The sequence below is a fragment of the Micrasema longulum genome, unplaced genomic scaffold (genome assembly GCF_059751315.1).
Source record: "Micrasema longulum isolate JH-2025_06_02 unplaced genomic scaffold, ASM5975131v1 h1tg002084l, whole genome shotgun sequence".
NCBI classification, from domain to species: domain Eukaryota; kingdom Metazoa; phylum Arthropoda; class Insecta; order Trichoptera; family Brachycentridae; genus Micrasema; species Micrasema longulum.
In genome coordinates this window covers 159,120-180,711 of record NW_028279251.1, presented here as the reverse complement: position 1 = coordinate 180,711, position 21,592 = coordinate 159,120, and the positions used below count along the sequence as shown (strand labels likewise).

General features: G+C 34.1%; 1 protein-coding gene across 1 annotated transcript in view; it reads right to left on the bottom strand.

The window, feature by feature from the left end:
- Positions 1 to 1,828: 1,828 nt before the first annotated feature.
- The window catches only part of LOC148273084 (arrestin homolog), a 97,896-nt gene continuing 78,132 nt past the window's right edge, over positions 1,829 to 21,592 (bottom strand). The window contains exons 5-10 of the mRNA XM_088239161.1: positions 11,187 to 11,328; positions 9,896 to 10,018; positions 8,975 to 9,052; positions 8,229 to 8,337; positions 6,578 to 6,722; positions 1,829 to 2,430 (exon numbers count right to left, since the gene is read on the bottom strand). Of these exons, the coding sequence (XP_088095287.1) occupies positions 1,829 to 2,430; positions 6,578 to 6,722; positions 8,229 to 8,337; positions 8,975 to 9,052; positions 9,896 to 10,018; positions 11,187 to 11,328 (1,199 nt within the window). The remainder of the gene's footprint in view (positions 2,431 to 6,577; positions 6,723 to 8,228; positions 8,338 to 8,974; positions 9,053 to 9,895; positions 10,019 to 11,186; positions 11,329 to 21,592) is intronic.

Sequence of the window (21,592 nt, the reverse complement as noted above, 5' to 3'; positions counted from 1 at the left end):
GAAACTAATATGTCTATAATCCAAGAATTGGATATTGAACAGCGTCTTTCTTCCACTGTAAATTTCGTATTTTCAGTTACTTTGACTACGTTACGAGGCAAAGAGAAAACGTGGAAAAATTTGTGGTACCAGGTCTACAAGGATAAGTAGAGGGAACTCGATCTCGTGGACACGGTCCTACAAGATGGACAGAGATGGTGACAGAAGCTACTGGCGTCTCTCTTCAGGAGGCGCTGAAGACAGAGGCAGATGAAGGCGGATTCTAACAACGTGCTTCTCTTTTGCCAAAGTGATCACGACTGCTCTGAGCAACCGAGAGCAAACGAAGAGAAAAAAAAATCCAAAAGTGTCAATAATAATTTTCTTATAATTAATAACCAAATTAAATAATCAAACAACAGTCCTTTATTAAAAATGTTTCTACTACTACTATTACTACCATCACGCCATTTCCTCTTAGAGGTAGGCAGAGAGATAGACCGCCAAACACGCCTATACTGATATACATTAGCTTCTTCCTCATTCATACGTCTCGTCATACATACCCTTCGGTTGTGTCTACTTTTCACATGACTAGACTTAAGATTTTGGTTTACCTGATCATGCCATGTCTTTCTTGATCGCCTTCGTCCTACGTTATAGTTTATTTTTGCTATATATATATATCTGTTTTACCATTTTTTCATCATCCATTCATTCTACATGACCAAGCCATTGCAGAGACCTTTTCTTAATCTTATAAATTATACCTGTCTCAGATTTTCACATTCACCTGATTTCATCATTCGTAACCCTGTCATACATTGATTTCCCACACATTGGTCTAAGAGGATCTTATTTTGACCGCACTCTATTTCCATCCTTCTTTTGCCAGTTCCATAGGTGTTGGGACTAAAACTTCTTTGTGGACTGCCAGTGTAGCTTCGATTGATATATTTTTATTAGCTATTACTGTGTTACAATGAGTACATCATTCATTTTGCTGCCCGCAATTGAAAACTAAAAATATTATTCAACCTGATCCTACTACTCATTCTTTTCTGAGAATTTGTAGCCAGGACTTGAAATATCAAATATTGAACTTATGATAACAGAGGATGTTTTTTAAGTATCTACTTGTTATTTGGTAAGATTTGAAATATTTAGTGTTATTTGTGTTGTTGAAGGAAGACGCAGTGCAGATAGAAGGTGCATTTCTTGGCTAAAGAACTTGCGTGACTGGTTCCATTGCAGCACTCGATCCTTGTTCAGGGCAGCTGCCAACAAAGTGAGAATTGCTACGATGATATCCAACCTCCATCGGAGAGAGAAACGATAAGAATAATATGTGTTAGCCTATTTTTAAGCCTTGACAAAGGAAATGTCATGCTCTGAAATCGGTAGCCATATTAAATTAATTTTGGTGGTTTTACATAAACTAAATACGTAGCTACAATACTTAACATAGAAAATCACAAAGTTAGTGCTTCAAATACTATTCTATTAATTTAACTTATATTTAATCATAGTCTCACTGGTGATTCAATATTAATATTAAAGGTGTAATACAGTTACTTGCATTTTACGAACACCTCCTTCCACTGGCGTTCAAACAACACACGACTTTTCTTATATTTGCTGTAAAATTATTATGTTCTATGTCTTCGGTAGTGATTTTCATAACGCCTGTAACCGTTTCATTATTTTTACCTGTCAGTCTTGATATAATATCCTTTTTTGTGACTTGCTTGCACTTTACTACTTTTCGATCGCCACGCGTTTCCGAGTATTGGTTGCATATGACTATATCATCTTTGGCGTCAGGAGGGAGGGGTATGTGTTCTTTGGATCATGTATTATCGCAATCGTAGTTAGTGATCAGGTTGAGATCTTCCTCCAGAGGATTTTCGTCACCCAGGTGGGTTTTCGTGACTGCTACGTCGCAATTTTCTTGAGAGGTGTTGCGTTCTAGTTTCCTACGATGAGCTTCTTCGCTCGGAGGTGGGTGATCTTCAACGCTGACTGTGATTTTTCCCGCAACCGATGCGGCGTCGCTCGGTGTTATGTGTCCGAGTACCAACTCGTCTGGTTCTCCTTTGGCATCCGTGTGGTAGCTTTTGATGAGCTGACTGCCATCCTTACTTTTGAAATTTTCTAGATTAGTATCGCGACATTCCGTTATGATGTCGTCTGTGATGAGTTCTTGGGTGTTGGCGTTGGGGGAAATGGGTTCCTCGTCTCTGCAGGAGTGCTGTAGGGTGAAAGGCAGTTTGAGGGAAAGCTTAGAGGCAATGGCGCTGAAAGACAACTTTACCTTGACGTAGTAAGACACGTATATAGCGAAGACATTTCTATCGTCGGTATTGTTGGAGTTACAGAGAACTGTAGATGCGAGGCTGGCTCCACTTTTGGCGTACGAGTCTTCTAAAGCTATCCAGTTTTTGGTTGTTCCTGAAAAAATATGATAATCAATTATGTACAAATCTAATTTACAAAACACAAATTAACTCAGGCACTCAAGGGGGGGGTTTTGGAGAATTTATATATTTTAATCTAATGTATATCAAATTAAAATGTATAAATCACCTAAATGAATTTGCGCACATACGTAATCATATTAATGCAATATTATATAATTTTGTATGCACTTGACACTGAGTAATATGATTTAATATTAACAATTATTTACAGTCATTTAGCGCTTATGCGCACATGCGCGGATAGAGTTCAAAACCAACCAATCAAGAGAAATGCTTTTCAATTATGCGGTGTACCGCGGTTGAGGCAGAATAGTTCAGGGCTGGTATTCCAAACGCTCTCGCGGGCGTATTATCTCGTGTATTTACACAACAAATACACGAGAAAGACTGTTTTCTCGTGCCGCGAGAGTGGTTCAGAATAGCACCTCAGAGCCGCGATTATCTCTATCGGTATATACTGTCTATATCTGTCATCGGTCTAATTTTCTTGCCTCCTCTTTCACAGTAGTAGCCGCTCGATTGTGGAATAATCTACCCACTAATGTTAGAGACGCCCCTTCTTTATTTACATTTAAGTCAAGATTGAAATGTCACTATCCAAATATTAAATTTTTTCCTTTATCCTTCGTCTTTCCTTCCCATCCCCTCTCCACTCTTCATAGTATGGTGTTAATTTTTATATATATGTAAATATTTTTTTGTTAATCTTTGCTTTTAATTTTTGTATAAAATTGTAAGATTCAATATGTCAATGTATTTATAATTTTCTCAAACTGAACGGTTTGGGAAGGTAAGAAGAAATTACCTTAGGGCAATATGCCCGCCCTTATATGTATATAAATTGTATATGTATATAAAGTGTCAAATAAATAAATAAATAAATAAAAATATATACAGAGACGGTATAAACTAATATCGATATTTATGTACGAAGGTGTGTATATTTGTATGAAAATTCAAAGAATCTTCGCCGGTAACCGGTAATTGAACATATTTAGAAAAAAAACGTAAACACATTATATTTTTGTACAAAAAACGTTATTTTACTTTGTAGATAAAATTGAAGATAAATTTTGACTTCCCATCAGAATACGTACCCAGGGGGTTTTAGATTACGTTGCAAAATTGATAACTACAAAACATTTTACGACACAAGTATTGTACAGTTTTCCTCAAGGAAAAAGAAAAAAACACAAATTGTTTAACAATGTAACATGATTTCGGATATTTTTCTTCAGATATAAAATACCATAATTTTGTATCAGATGCCGTGGCTTTAAGATGTATATCTGATATAATCTGCACTAACTGATTTTTAACAGAACATGAGGTCATGTTAAACTGACTTGCTATTTAAGTAGCTTATTCCTCAATGTTTTTACACGAAATAGAATAACGCATAAATGATATAGTATTTGCCAATTGACTGAAATAAAAAAAACGTATTTCGAATTGGCCCAAAATATTGAATAATTCTGCCTCATATGTGGCATTATATTTTTCTTATTTAATTTTATTTGGGAAATAAACAGTTCTACATGCATATTTATAGTAAACAAACAGATAATGTGTATAAACTCAGAACCAATAACAGATTTCCACAAAGTATACGAAGTTAGAAAAGAAAATAAATTACATATTATATAAATACATGTAAGTTTATACATATAAAAATGTTATTTTCATGTACTCATATATATTTTTCTATAATCAAAGTTTTTTTTTTAAGAACATTAAGTTATTGTAAATTAGGCGGGATTAGAACAATAATGCATGAAGAGAGGAGAAGGAGGTCAAGGGAGATGAACATATTTTTTATTATATTTATTTAACTTTTTGTGCTTAATGTTATTTTTTCATTGGCGGGCTTATTGCCAAATAGCAATTTCTTCCAACCAACCAATAAAATAAAAGTTTTATTTTTATAATTCAAGTTACAGAACATATTCAATAGAAAAAAATATTAAAAAGCTAAAGATATATAAAAATAGAAAAAAACGTATTTGTTTATAAATTACCATAAATCAAAACTATTACTCAATGAGAAAAAGGTCTTATGTTATGGTCTTAAATTATAATGTCTACTAAGTTACATAATGTATTTTTAGTGTAAAATTTAAATCTGACAGAGTGATATTTGTGTAGTCTGCGTCTTTAAATTTTGTATTGCACACTGAAAAAGTCCAACGAAAAAAAACATTTTTAACATACGATGTTTTACTTATTGGTACATAAAACAGGTGGTACCGTCTACAAATCCTAGCTGGCACATGTATTGTTATTAAACTAAGTAGTTCTGCACAGTCAACTATTCCTGTCATAATTTTGTAAAGCAGTAGTTGGTCCGCACACACTCTGCGGTATTGTAGAGAAGTGATTTCATGGTAGGTGGAGGCAGCGAGAGTTGATACATAAGAAACACCGGTTTTGTATTTTAGGTACTTTATAAATTTGTTTTGAATTTTTCTATTATTGTTATATATATTATTGTTATATACTGGGGATTCCATATCTGAGATGCGTATTCCAAATGGCTTCTAACAAACGTATAATATAATGAAATTAGGGCCTTTGGATTATCAAAGTGTTTACTCATTCGAATTATGAAACCTAAAATGCTCAATGCTTTGGAGGTAATTTTATTGATATGCGATTCAAAAAGTAGTTTCGAGTCTAAAACAATAATGACATTTATATGATATTTATATATTATATTTATATATAGTACAAATGTTAAACTACTGGGTGTTCCATTTAGATTCAGATCTTTATCTTCATTCTCAGGCCAATAAAACGGTAAGTGCTGGTTTCTTCCATCTCCGACAGATCAAATCCGTGCGGAGAAATATTCCTATAGATGCTACTAAAGCTCTTGTAAATGCCTATGTCGTTTCGCGTCTAGATTACTGTAATGGAATATACGCAAATCTCCCAAAATATCAAACTAATAAACTTGAATCTGTTTTCAATGCAGCAGCAAGGCTTATTACGGGAGTAAAAAAATATTCTCACATCTCACATCTTCGAGATTTGCACTGGTTAAAAAGCCCAGAGAGAATAAAATACAAGCTGTGCTGGACAGTATTCAAATCCCTTCATGAAATGGCTCCAAAATACCCATCGGACCTTCATGAAATGTCAAAGAAAATCTACTCTTAGGTCAGCATTTGATTCAGGAAGAGGAAAACTTGTCGAAATCCGGCGCTCCCCAAACACTAGATTTGGAGATATTGCTTTTGCCGTCGCCGGCCCCTTAGCCTGTAACCAATTGCCTCCAAACTTACGAATCATCGACAGTCCCAGTCAGTTCAGATCCCAACTAAAATCCCACTTCTTTAAACTATCATACCCTCAATTTTAAATCTGGAAATATAATATATCACTTAAGTTTAGTTAGAATGTAAGTTTAGATATACAATTGTAAAGCGCCTTTGCGGTGATTTTTCACAAAAATGGCGCTATGTAAATCAGCCAAATATTACTATTATTATAATTCAATTGAGAAATCCTCGCTCTCAAAGACGGAACATGTTTCAGATCCATTCTTTTCAGTTGATCTATCATAAATTGCAATTTACTTTTGAATGCGTTTACTGCGCTAATCATCTCCATAATAGTTTTGCCTTTACCTTGAAGCTCCAAGACAATGGTGTTTGTAAATGCATTGTGATGTCTGTCAAAAATGCCAAATCAATCAGCCATTTCCCGCTTTTCAGCATCTGAATGTCATCACCTCTTTCGTTCAGAAAACGTGGCTTCTCTTTGACAAGTACCGCGCGTTCCTTTGATAAACCTACCCTTTGCCGCTAGGAGGGGGTTATTACGATAAAAGAAAGTGCTGAGGGGGTTATCCTGGCCTAATTGTGGATCGAATAAATTTTTGTTGTTTATTCCTTACATTTTAGTTACTTACCTACCAAAACAAAATCTGTGAATAGTTCTATATCGGATAATCTAGATCTACTCAAAAAGCTCTCGCGATCGACCGTCTGAGCGCCCTGCCCTAGATTTTTGAGTTACCAGGTACCCAAATCAATGCTACGCTGTTGCACTTTTTGACACAATTTAGCGCCTGTAGCAAGGTTGAAATGGTTTTTATCGTCATACTAATAATTTACCTTTGGCTGGACGGAGGGTATAGCACGTAGTTACGTTGTTCCCAGGGCTAACAGGACACTCATCCTTGGAATTAGTAATGGCCACAACATTTTTGAATTTTCCATTGGAGAACATGCAAACATCCACATGTTGGACTACGAAAACCTAAAAAAAATAAAATATATAAAATTGTTTTTTTTTTTTGTTTTTTACAATATACATAAGAGGTAAAACAGAGTATTTAAAAAATAAATCATAATTACATAGCAAAGAAATACACATTAATAGTAAAAATAGTAACAAATTACAACAGGGATGGAGAATACCTTAATGAAGGGAATATGCAAGGCTTATGACCTGTCAATGGCTAGTTTAAGTGGTCACTTTACACACTGTGTAACATTCACCATTTTGCCTATGTTTGAGCATCCATATTTCTTCAATTCTTCCATTTATTGATTTTAGTGAAGTTGAAGAGCTGAAACCTTTATTGTCGTGAAGAGATTCATTTCAGCTCTTCAACTTCACTAAAATCAAATGGTTAAAAAAAAAGTGGGTCAAAATAGACCCAGTTTAAAAAGTCACTTTTTGGGCCTGTTTCGTGGTGTTTTTTATTTAAAAAAAAAATAGAAATATACTAAAGCAAGGGTTTCCTAGGACAGCCGCAGTGAACGGTGATGCGGTGGACAGCCGTCGTAACGGTGACTAGAGAGTGGTTTTCTAGGAAAACGGTTTTATCAACACCATTTAACACCGTTTTCCTAGGAAACCACTCTCTGATCACCGTTACGACGGCTGTCCACCGCATCACCGTTCACTACGGCCGTTAAGATACGGGCACTGCTGTCCTAGGAAACCCTAGCTTTAGAAGCAATGAGATGACATATCATAAGTTTTTTTGCGAGATTTATCTATTTTTTGTTGATAAACATAAAAAGCGACGGCCATCAGGCGTTATAAAATTCACGGCGACGATAAGCACCTATTGAAGAAAAAATATTTTTATTCGTGTTTTTTATTTTTTTATTTTGTCTTTAAATAGTACAAACATAATAAATGAATGTCCTAATATTGACTTATATCTAATTATTATTAAAACATATACTAATTATTAACCTCTGATAAATCTGGTCCGATAATTTTCATTTATGTCTCGAATTTAAGCGAATTTTTTTAAAAGATTAAACTGAACGAAATCACGTATAAAATGTATTACGTAATGGATAATTTTCGTATTCATAGGGTCTGAGAATCCCATCTCCGGTGGGTATGAGTTAAAGCCATTGCCTGTGAATGTTGCATTTTTCAGGTTTTAAATCCCTCATTTTTGTATGTGTATTGACTACACAGCACCGGAATGCGCGGATTTTTTTAGCACAGTGAGGAAAGGGTTAGTAAACGTTGTGAACCAGAACCCTGGACGAGTGTTTTAGACCAGATGGCTACTCTTCGCCAAAAATACTGAAAACGGAAAAAGTGTGAAGATAAGTCCGTTTCGTAGTTTAGTTCGTACGACTGATCACGTTATTTTTCACGTAAGAAAAATGATCAAGATACTCTGCCATTGGAATGCCATTGCAGTGCCCTATGCACCAGTGAGTGCCGATAAAAAAATGGCGATGAAGTAATACATTGTAATTGAATAATACTAAACTTAGAAAAAAAACTTACCTTCACTCTTCGAACAGTTTTGTGAGATCTGTTGTCGATGGTAACATTAACGTTGATCGGTTCTCCATGTGAGTAAATAGCTTTATCAAGTGATGCGTACAAGTCGACTCTGAAAATAAAATATTTTAAAGCAAACAGTATGATAATATAACAATATTCTGTAAAATGTCTAACACAAAATTCATCGCTAAACGTTAGTCTGACAAGACTTCATTCCTCCGACATTTTCGGTGTTTAAAGCAGAGTTCAGGCGAGGACAATACAAAAGACAGGATAATTCTGTCTTGTCCGAGCTCCGTAAACAGCCTTGACCCCGCAAGGCAGGACAGTGGGATAACAAAACAATTTGACCGTAGCTCAAACGAGAAGCGCTGGAAAATGGATACACGATGACGAGGGTGGTGATAAGGGCTAATCATTGTCCTGCGGAGATAGCCTGTTTGTCTGTCTCTAGGACAATGCCTCGGTTCACTGTCCTGTCGTTCATACTAATACAATAAGTCCGACTGCTCCGCTTGTTCAGTAATCGGTATACACAAAGTGAACGTTACCCACAATGTATCGCAAGGTAGTATCTTAGGGCCAGTCTTATTTTTAGTATACTAATTGTGAAAACGCGAATGTTGTAGTTATTTATTCGCAGACAAACCGAGAAAATAAAGTTTTTAATTAATTTAAAAACTACGAAAGTTTATGAATAAATAAAAATAAATCTTCAAGATTGAAGATTTATTATAATTGCTTACTTTCCTTCGGAGAGCATAAAAAGCTTTTCCACTGTGTCGTGTGGTGGCGGGGGCAGCATATTCAAAATGGTTTGATTTCTGTCAACTCCTGAAAATAGTTTTGGAACACATAAGGGAAAAAAGAAAAAAAACCGGCTATTGATTATACACCGTTTCTTACCAAATTTCTAATGATTTATATTTTTTGCAAGTTTATTTTTAAAATGCAACAACAACAGGAACAAAAAAGATGCTCAATTTTAAGGATAAACATGACAAAAATGTGCCAAAAAACGGTTTTCTTTGTAATGGTGTTTTTTTTTATAGTGATCTTTCGATTGGTTGTACTGTCTTTTACCAAACTATAATAATTAAGTTTTTTTTTTTTACATTTGTGCTCCGTAACAATAATAAAATTGATATTGGAACACCTTACACCCGAAAAACGTTTCCAAATTGAAGAAATTTGTTCAGTTCGCCAAAATTCCTTCGTGAAATCACGAATTTACTACGTGACAAGTTTGCCAGCAATGTTATTTCCAGAAATAGTTCTGTTGATCAGCCACCATAACGCTACGCTAAGCTCACGATCTTTGGAACAAACCAACAACCATTACTCGTGAAGCGTTATAAGCCAATATAACAAGCATCACTCCAGAAATAGAGCCGGATTTGTTGGAAAAAGTGGCAATAAATTGAATCGATAGAATGCGCTACGTAACTGCAAGGCTCCAAAGATATATTTTGTAGAATATCTTTTTCAAAAAAAGTATGTGTGTATTTTCATTCTTTCGAATACAATAAAAAACAAACTTATCCCAAAAAAAGGAATATTTGCTTCTATTATTTAAATTTAAAGTTTTATTAGGCTTAAAAAATCATCAGCTATCTAAAACATAGGATGGAGAATTTGTCAGTTTCTTTTGGTTGTCGATAGTCTACGTACCTTCTGAGAAACAAGTTTCCTGAAGGGAGTCTGTCTCTTCAGGAAGAACTGGAGGTCTGAGCTGAGTGCTTGGTCTTCTTCCTGGAGATGTAGATCCCTTGAAACTCTTGGGAGATAGTCTGAAACATTTCAAGTTTAGCTTTTTTAGTATTGCAAGAACAATGTCACTCTTACTCTAGCAGACGAATCATTCGGTTTTAGAGTTTATTGACAAACTAGCAGGCAACAGTCGGCTGCCGCTGACTGTTACATGCTGAGGTCGGGGGTCTGCGGCTTAGTTTGCCCATGTTGACCGGACGTCTAGCGGGCAAAATGCGCCCGTGCAAAGAGGACAGATGCAATCAATCCTTGAGTAATAATATATAGATACCCAAATTCAGATTACATACAATACAGTTTTGGGTATCAACAGAATGCTAGTAAAAATATCATGTTTGCATCGAAAAGTATTAAGTCGCTTAGGAAAGGAAAGCGAAGTATTTAACAAAATAATAAAAGCTAAAGTAAGTACTTTGGACATTTTATGCGGGAAGAAAAGTACGAAATAGTAAAAGTAGAAGGAAGATACAGAATAGGAAGAAGGCGTATCTCCTGGTTCAGATAGGTTCCGCCGTAACTTCAAATTTATTCGGGAGGCCGCGGCTGGGGAAAATTAAAACTGTCATGGTGTTAACTTTTGTATAATACCAGTACTTCTATAAGAGTACAAATTCTGGCACCTTACCAAAACTTAAAGCACTCATTTTTTTTTACTCACTGGATATTCCAAATTTGTGGATTAAAGTATCACTCGTGTTTTATTTATATAATAAATTACAATGAACTTCCATCAAGAATTTTCACTTACAAACTTAAATGTTTTGTTAAAGCACTCAGTTTATAGAATAAGTGCCTGTGGAAAATATTCGTTACAAGTCGTTTGATTATATAACCAACATTGAACCCTGAGAACGGACGCAACAGCTTCCCATGACGAGCTTTTTGAAAGTGCGGCGGTGGATTGGAATTGGCCACGTGCTGAAGATGCCTCAGGAGAGCCTTAACCCAAGTTGCCTCTTCTTCACACCTGCGGGTTCCTGCCGTCCTACAAGGCCATTGATGACAATTTTTAGGCTGTATTCGGTGGAATTTAGGAACGCGGGATTGACGTAGAAGGAGGCGAGAGTGCTGGCTGGCGGTAGGGTCTTCTGGAGGTATCTGGTGATGTGCACATGCTCCACTTTAAAGATGTTTGCGAACCCTTGCCGCGGAGTTATACAGTAAGAAGTGCGTAGGATAATTGCGTACCTCAGAAGTCTGGACTCCCTGGCGGGGTGGTTTGATAGAGTATTAGCGGGGTCAGAGTAGAGTGGACAACTTCCTCCCTGGACCACTCTAACTCCCATCCTTACTGTGGTCCTCTTTTCCAACTTGGCTTCAGTCGCTTCCGCTGTAACAAATAATTCTTATGTAATCGCTTTCAGGAGAGGTCTAGTGGAAAGCCTTTCTGCTAGATATATTTTGATTTTAACGCAGTAATGGTTTTAAGGGAATAAACATGATAAAAAAAACATTGTTATATAGAACTATTAGGTACTAGCTTCTCCTACCTATGAAATACAGGAGAAGGGCCGCCCTGTAGGTACTAAACTTCACATGGAATGAATCATCAACGTCTTGGCACTTATTGTCTAGAGTGTGAAGTCTATTGATGACTGCATTTTTACCATATGAAGTCAAAGTATTGTTGCCACAGTATTGGTAGGTTTGTCGAGTTGTCCTTTTCGGTACATTAAAATTAATTAGTAATAAAATTGCGGGGGTATCAAACATTATTTACAAAACTCCCCTCAGACCGGTTATTGCATATGGTGCCGAATGCTGGGCTATGACCAAATGATATAAAAACATGGCATTAGTATTTGAACGAAAGATATTAAGGTAGATATTTGGTGCTGTAAACCAAAACGGAGTGTGTAGGAGACGGTTTAATCATAAATTAGAGGCACTGTATGGCGAACTCAACATTGCACAATTCATAAAAATAAGAAGATTACAATGGATGGGCCATGTGCACAGAATGAATGATAATCGTACTCCAATTATGATTCTTTATACCACTCTGAAAGGTAGACGAAGCAGTATTAGACCAAAATTAAGATGGCTGGATAATGTGGAAAGCGACATTAGAGCATTTGGCCTGACGAACTGGAAAAGAGCCGCAGGGTGCAGAAAGGAATGGAGACAGATTCTGGAGGAAGCCAGGGCCCACAACGGGCTGTAGTGCCATTGATGATGATGATCAAACATGGAATTAATTATTTTATATAAATCTAGTATGCATATGTGTTAATTTTTTGTTTTTAAATACCCGTATTTCAAAACATGTCTTTTGCACACTGTAAGACGACGTTACAACACCGTCTCCAGTAGCTCAATCACAAATAACTTTCGACCTGCTTAAAAACATGCTAAGCATTTAAGAGATCACAATGAACAATAATGAACATGCTTAAGTTATCACAGTCATAAGTAAACGCGTATGTAATCTTTACGTCAACGCTCGTGTCGGTTTGTTTTTTGTTTTTCTCGTAAATAAATCCAATTCACTGGCTAAAAATCAGCGTTTACTTTAAAAAATAATACAATATATTGAATTTGCAAAATAGTAAGGAGTATTTAATACAAAAAAGTGAAAATTAAATTACAATTACTATGGCGACTGCTTTTCTTGACATTTAAAAAAAAAATATTTACTTAAAATTTTAAAAAACCCGTTAGGGTTACATTATAAATTTAATATTGTCTAGTCATTTTATTTCTCTTCTAGTCTAGTTAGTTCAGTCATCATGTGCTTTTTCAGATTTATTTTAAATTTGTCTCCAGTAAAAGTTTTCAAGTAGTAAGGTAAGTCGTTGTAGTGTTCAAGTCCATTATGTAGTATTTTTGACTGTCCTGTGTTTGTCTTTGCTTTTTCAATATGATAGTGTTGTGGTTGTCTGGTGTTATATTTGTGTATGTCAGAATTTTTGGCTAATATTAATAGTATGTTTCCCAGTGTTATTTTGTGCACAATTTTTAAGGTCTCAATTTTAGTCAAGTAGTTTATGTCAAACTGGTGTGTTTTTTTGTACAGTTCAGTCGTAGAGGTCAGGTAGGGTAGGTTGTATGTTAGTTTGAGAATTTTATTTTGTTGTCTTTGTATTCTTGTTATGTCTGTCTTGTTACCAGTTCCCCAGAAGGCGATCATGTAACTCAATTTACTTTTGACATAGGCTTTGTACATCATAATTTTTTCCTTTCTTGGAATAAAATCCTTAATTTTGTAGAAGAGGCTATGTAGTGATGCCATTACTTTAGTGAGTCCGTCTATGTGTTTTGTCCATTTTAATTGTCTGTCCACTGTGAGTCCTAGGTAAGTCACATGTTCTAGTTCTTTAAGAGTTTCGTTGTTTATTTTTATGTTCATGTTATGGTTCTTCTTTTGTGTTTCGAAATTTATTATATTGCATTTCTTGGCATTTAGTGTTAAAAAGTTTTTGTTTGTCCATTCTAATAGTTTTTGCACGTCATTGTTGATGGTTTTAGTCGTTTCAATGTCATTTTTGTTTTCAAATAAAATTCCTAAGTCGTCCGCATAGATTGTTTTTTTTCCCATTATGTCGTTAATGTATATTATATAAAACAATGGTCCTAATATTGATCCCTGAGGTACTCCGAATTGCATTGTTGTTTGGCTTGCCAACCGCCGGCTAAATGTAATAAAATAAAACGAAGAGTAAATAAATAGACAATAATAGCAGTTTTAGAATATTTTCCATATTTACACCGGTGAAATTCAAATATGTCGTAAAACGTAAATATTTTGACATTTAATATATATTAGGTGTTCACGAATGTTCCATTGTGATCGCAAATACGATAAACGATCATGGTGAGAAATTGTTATCACGTCGCTTATTAGCACGTCAATAGTTATTTGTGATGGAGCTATTGAAGGATTTTTCGGCAAAGTATTATTTTAAGAGGTAGGGTCGTTCACACTGTCAGGCAACCTCCGAGAATATTCTTGTCGGATTCGGCGCGTTAATCAAAATGTCCGAATGATTAATAGGCAACGTATTTGCGTCAACTGAGCACCTATAAAGGGACGTCTGTCGGGGTTTATGGCTCATGGCTTCTACCACTGGCTGGTATTAGGTGGCGCGAAACTTCAGCACTTAAATAATAATAACTAACCAGCTAATTTACGAAACGTCACTCCATTTCCCGGTAGGGGTAGGAGAATTTAAGGGAAATACGAGGAGGTACGGAGAAAAAACAAATAGTATATTTTCACGCCTAATTTAACACAATAATAGGGAAGCATCACATACAACGAATACAGGTAAAAACATGTGAATCAGATTTAGAAAAATGAATTGAATTTTCAATATGAAAATTGTAGAGAAATGTTTTCATACATGATTTTTAAAATAAAAATGTTAAAAACCATGTCTTCACAAAAACGTGTTACGTTTGGCCTTGACGACGAGGAACTTCAGTCCTACAAATTAGATACAAAAATTCTTTTCTTGCGCGCGGTAAAAAATAGAGCATTAAATTGTACGGTAGTATCTTGAAATAGTACAAAAAAAGAATATTTTTTAAAAAATAAAATCGCATTACTTTGAACGACGTCACTGGTTCATATGAATCTACAAATGATATGAGAGCTGTGAAGGATATCTGGTTGGCTTACCGTAAACGGACCGATCGGAAGAACTGACAGAGAAAAACCTCTGACGTCACGAGTTATTTCAGAAATACAAAGCTTTAAAAAATCATAGCGCTGATATATTTTTTTTTGTCTTTTTTTAATGGCCAAATAAAAAAAATGTTTTAAAAAAGGCACTGAAATTCCTTATTGTGATGTCAAGATTTGTGACGATGTTCTATTTAAATTGAAACGGTCACAAAAGAAGTTCGAAATTTAACCGAATCGAGGCGTGACCAATGCAGTTAATGGTTTTCTGGAATTTAAAATTAAAAAATATTTTTTTATGCTACTAATGAGTGTAAAATATTTTTTTTACTGGACAGTATTTTACAGACCCTTAATTATTCAAAACTGTAAAAAAAAACGAGAATTTCCCTATTCAATTTCTAAAAAAGAAAAAAAACGGGGGTTATGTCTTTCATTTGAATAAGAGTAGTTTTTGAATCTATAAGTGAGTATTGTTTTAGCGTATAATTGTTTTGGTGTCATAAGTTGTGATTTGTGGAATATTCCTTCAGTAGATGTCTGTATCGGGACTCTTGAGTATTATTTTAATTATGTATTTTTGTGCAACAAATGCACTATTTAAAACTGTGTCACTCGCACCACCCCATATGCCTATATACTTGAATTTTTTTCAAGCTGAACGGTTTGGGCAGGTAGAAAAGAATTGTCTTTTGTCAAATTCTTTTCTTCGTAACTTTAATAAGAGATCTCGGGGTGATTCTAGACAACAAACTAAATTTTCATGAACGCATTAACTATATCATTAACAAATCTCTTCAATTCTTTGGATTTGTTAATAGAGCTACATCCGATTTTGAAAACATATTTACTCTAAAAAAACTTTACGGCTCATTGGCTCGTTCCATTCTTGAATACACCTCCGTAATTTGGTCCCCTTCACATGTTACTCATACTCGTATATCAATATTACGATAAGGCATAAAAAATATTTTTATTATTTCGTAATATTTTTTTTTGCATATTTCGTGACGAAAAAATATTATTTGTATATTTCATGATAAAAAAATATATTTTTTGTATATTTGTGATGAAATTTTTTTTTTCGTATTTTTTGCGATAGACTAAACCGCACTCGAACGGCACTGAGCGGTGCGTCGCGGCAACACGAAATATTATTTCCACTATTTTGCATGAAACAGCTGATGTGCAGCGACGCTGTAGTGCTTTTTAACCTTTACGACGACGAATCATTTTATTCATTTTTAAATTTATAAATTTATTTATTTATTTATTTTTTACATATTTATTACAGCAATTTACAAGTAATTATTTATACACTAAATTAATTAAGGATTAAAAGTAAACATATATATATTTTTTATTTTTGCTGTTGGTTCATCTAAACTGCCTAACTAGGGATAGCTTCCCCGTTCTAAGGCAGCAAATTATGTATTTTATAATAATATTGATTGTTTGTACAGGAGATCATTATTACTTTATTGTTCGTAAATCTCTGCAGGTACAATTCGCTTAACTATAGAATACTGTAGACCCTGGATCATTTTAATATTAGTTTTAGTCGAATGTACCCACGACTTTATACCATATCTTATTATTGATTCTACTAAAGAAAAATAAATAATTTTAAGAGTGATTTTAGGCAAAATAAAAGATAACTTATAAAAAGTACTTACAAGAGTCCGCAATCGATCACAAAGTTTAAAAAGTAATTACAGTTTTATCATTATGTGTGCTTTTTCAGTCTTAAAAGTAAACAATAAATATCCAGAGAAAACATAAATAATACCAAAATCTCTATATCCTAAGTCATTACTAGTAAAACAAGAAATCAGCTTACGTCTTTCTACATTGGACAACAATTTCTCTGACTCCCTCATTGATAGGACTTGTAGGTTATAAGTATCTGTATAATAATTAAAAGTACAAATAATATAAAATACGATGTTATTTGTGTTTATTATTTTTATTTAAAAAAAACACAGAATTTTTGAAAAAAAATGAAGAGAAAATATAAAAATCAGACTCCCATTGAGGAAAAAGGCAGTCACAACATTAAATTTTAAATGAGACAGTTGGTTACGCCACATTTACTTTGTTGGATTTATTTGCGGCCTACTGGGCCCCGGTTAAGATGCTGCGCTTCTTACTGTGGGTAGGTACCACATTTTGTCTCCGGCCCAACATGTTCAATATTCAAAATTATTCAAATGCGTTAAACAAAAAAAAATTGTAAATATAACCGAACTGTCAGTATTCATGTGCTCGGATAATTTTCACTTCTCACCGCGATCGCGAACCAGTTGCTTTTAAGATTAATAATTAATTTAATCAACTGTGTCATAAAATAATAATAATCAAGAAACCATCTCAAGTGCCCATCCTTCGTGACCCCACGATCTGATCTGATCCTGACTGCCGTGAGAAAAGTTACAAACAATAAGGAACCTGAATTTGAATCACAAACAAACAAAGCATCACGCCGTTTCTCCGTAAGGGTAGGCAAAAAGGATAGAACGCCACAACACTCTATCTTTGCATACAGATCTCGCTTCCTCTACATTCATACATATTCTCATGCACGCGCGCCGTTTATTCCGACTTTTGACATATCCATCTTTAAGAATTTGTTGGATTTGGTCATGCCATGTCTTTCTCGATCTTCGTCTATTTCTGCATCCATCAACATTCGCATTGTAAATATTCTTAGCCGTTCTCTCGCTGTCCATTCGTTCTACATGTCCAAACCAGCGCAGAGCTCCTTTCTTGATTTTGTCGATAATGCTTGTCTCAGCCTTACATAAGGTACGGATCTCAACATTTGTGCATCTATCGTACATTGTTTTACCATTCGTCTGAGAGATCGTATTTCGACAGCATTCAGCCTTCTTTCATCCCTATTTTTCCAAGTCCATACTTCGCTCTCATACATCAGGGACGGGACCAGGACTCTGTTGTGAACTGCCAATTTTGGCTCTTGTGACAAACATTTATTTGCCAAGGTCGATTTAAGTGCACCGTTTACTCTGTTCCATGCACTCACCCTCCTTTCAATATCTTTCTCAGTCATTCCAACCCTAGTGAACATACTTCCCAGATACACAAAATCCTCTACTTGTTTTAGTATAATCTCCCCATCTCCCATCTCCCATCTCCCCCCCCTCCTTATCCTCTCTTCAAGCATTTTTGTCCTTATCCCGCCCAATTTACAGTAACTTAATGTTCTTAAAATTAATATTTAAAAAATCTTTGATTATTGAGTACTTGAAAATAACATTTTTATATGTATAAATTGTATGTATTTATTTGATTTGTAATATATATTTTCTTTATTAACTTTGTATACTATGCGGAAATCTGTTATAAGTTCTGAGTTTATACACTATATCTGTTTGTTTACTAAAAATATGTATGTAGAACTGTTGATTTCCCTAATAAAATAAAATAAAAAATAAAATATAAAATAAAATAAAAATAACTCCATTCACAGTGATTCCACATTTAGTCATACTTTCATTTCTTTCAAAAACCATCACATTCGATTTATCACAATCATTACAATTTAATTAGTATATGCCAGATTTATTATATTTATGGACTTAGTCTTTGTGATTTTTTAACAATTTTCGTATTTTATAAGTTATGTAGAATGCGGCTTTAATGTTTAGTATTTGAGTTGGGTTCTGGTCCTGTGGCTAGTGTCTCGGACTCACGGATCAAAGGTCCGTAGTTAGAATCCCACTCTACCCCAACTTAATTCCCATTTTGTAATAGTGAGTTATTTTTACAACTCGTTGAAAATGGCCCTCAAAATGAAATATTTGAGTAAATCATAAGAACGCAAATATTTCTTTAAAAAAAATATGTATATAAATATATTTATGTAAAACATGAGACGCGACGTTAAAAATTGAGACGAAAAAAAATGTGAACAGCGGTAAAATCCGAATGTTAGAACCTAAACCCAAAAGTTTATCTTTTAGGCCCGTTAGTTAGAGAGTATCTTATGTTTTGGAGGTTCTAATAAAGACCGATTACTTTATTACGATGAACGGTGGTAATCTGGTAATAAAGATTGATGACATGTGGTTGCTGTTTTCTGGGACTGGAAATGTCGTGAGCAGCCACGAAACCAACACGTGGAACCGTAGATAAACCACGAAACGAATATAGTGTATCGCCATAATATACAATTTTGCTACTGCTACCATAAATTTCCATAACCTTATTCTCCATAACAATAATAATACCGGGTGTTTTTTTTGTCATGATGGAACTTTTGATTGCTACTGTCTCTTGTCAAACTAATTATGGCATTTTTTTATACATAGATATGAGCTATGTCCTCAACTCAATTTTATTTTTTAATTTTTTTTTTTATTATCATTATATTACATACACAAAATTATAATTTTTGTAAAGTTGCTTTGACTGTCTAACTAGGGTTATTTACCCCGTTCTAAAACAATAAAAAAATATAAAAAAACAGTAATCAATTTATAGAAACAGTTATAAAGATACATGACAAAGTGAAAAATGGAGTAAAAACATGGTAAAAAATGTAGTAAAAACATAGTAAAATGTAATAAAAACATAGTAAAATTTTAGTAAAAACATAGTAAAAATGTAGTAAAAACATAGTAAAAATGTAATAAAAAAAACGTAGCAAAAAAATAAATTATAAAAAAAACTAATAAATGCAGTGAAAACATAGTAAAAAAAAAACAAAAATGGAACATTAAAAAATTAAAATGGAACATCTTACCCCCAAACAATTTAATGGGAGGGGCTAGGAAGCTGAAAGTTACACGATTGGTTAATTTTGAAATAAAATAATGGGCTTTATTGAAAACATATTTGATTTTAAATTACAGAAATATTATTTTTTAAAGCTTTTTAATATGAAACACCTCTATGTTTTTTTAATTTTTAGTCCTTTTTTAATATCTAAATGTAATATTTAAACTCCTGTATCCTTAATAAAATTCTTTTTTTTTTTTTTCTTTTTTTTTTTTTAATTCTTTAATGAGATGATTGGGAAACTCAGTAGCTCAATCACAAATAACTTTCGACGTGCTTAAAAACATGCTAAGCATTCGAGCAATCACAATGCTCAATAATGAACGTGCTTAAGTTATCGCAGTCATAAGTCAACGCGTGTGAAATCTCTAAGTCAACGCTCGTGTCGGTTTGTTTTTTTGTTTTCCTCGTAAATAAAAACAGTTCACTGGCAAAAAATCGGTGTTTACCTTAAAAAATAATACAATATATTGCATTTGCAAAATAGTAAGGAGTATCTTATACAAAAAAGTAAAAATTTAATTATAGGTACAATTACTATGGCGACTGCTTTTCTTGGCAATTGGCTTGCCAACCGTCGGCCAAATGAAATAAATAGCATGACAAATAATAAATAAACATAGCAGTTTTGGAATATTTTCCAAATTTACACCGGTGAAATTCAAATACGTGATTGCGCAGCAGGATTATACAACGTGAAATGCGCATATTTTGACATTTAATATTAGGTGTTCAAGGATGTTATATTGTGATCGCGAATACGATAAATAACCATGGTGAGAAATTGTTATCACATCGCTTATTAGCACGTCGATAGTTATTTGTGATTGAGCTACAGGCTTCTTATTCCATTTATGTATGTACTAAAATGAACAGGGTTCTGTGCTCGGGTGCATGTACATAAAAACCTGCCAGTACTTGTCAGCATGTACACAAGCAGTGACGCTGCGGCTACATCTGCAAACCAAACGCTCTTTTATAGAGGTCGCCGTTTCTGCTCTCTTTTAAATAGAGCTCAGTTCAGATAGAACGACTCTTTTACTTATAGTTTTCCCCGTTCTCATTTATAAAAAAATTACAGAAATAATCACACCGGTGAGATTAAAATATGTGATTGCGCAGCAGGATTATACGTCGCGAAACGTAAATATTTTGACATTTAATATTAGGTAATCACAGATGTTCCATTGTGATCGTGAATACGATAAACAAACATGCTGAGAAATTGTTATCACGTCGCTTAATAGCACGTCGATAGTTATTTGTGATTAAGCTACTGGAACATTATCATTATTTAACCAACCCGTGTGCTATTTAATGCGAATATTAAACCTACGCGGCGTGACTTACTAAAATGCAAACGTGTCCATCGAGGCATATTGGGAGAGCTAACAGTATTTGAAGTTAATGATTTAAGAATAAAAAAAAGCAAACAAAATGGCTGGATTTATCATGCGGCTGTGTAAATCTTTTAAAAACTTAGGTTCATTTATAACGCTATACATAACATACGTACGTATGTCTGTCAAATTTCTGAAACAAGTAGAAGACAAATTTCATTTGCATTTTCCAAATTATATAGCTATTTTAAAATTTCATAACCTTGATTCATTAGTATACAGAAGAGATCAGTAGCCTTTTGCTGGAAAGATGTGACATTTTGTCACCCACTCGACAATAGTCGATTGGGCATCTCCATTGCTTTGTCATAATGCTATTCTTGAAAACCCTCCGACAATTTAATTACAAAGACCAATAAGAAAGTGGCAACACTAACAAATCCGTATTTATCTATGGCTCCCCTGCCACACGCCACACGTAAACCTTTAGAGTATATATGTATATACTCTAAGCGTAAACCTTTACTGTTTGTTGTCAGACTTCTTCCATTGTATATTTTGTGTATGGAATATTATTTAAAAAATATGAGAAAATGTTTTACTGAGACACTGCAACATTGATAATTATTATTTGCCTTTGACATAACACACATCTACATGTTATTAGAAATATTTCGTATTTATTTAATGGATTTTAACAACATATTGTATAATATCGCATAAATCACATTGAATCAGTCCAACATCGCTTGCTTCGAAAAATAGCATGGATGCTTGGACTAGAGAGAGATAATTATTCTTATGCTGAAATAGAGTCAATGTTAAATATT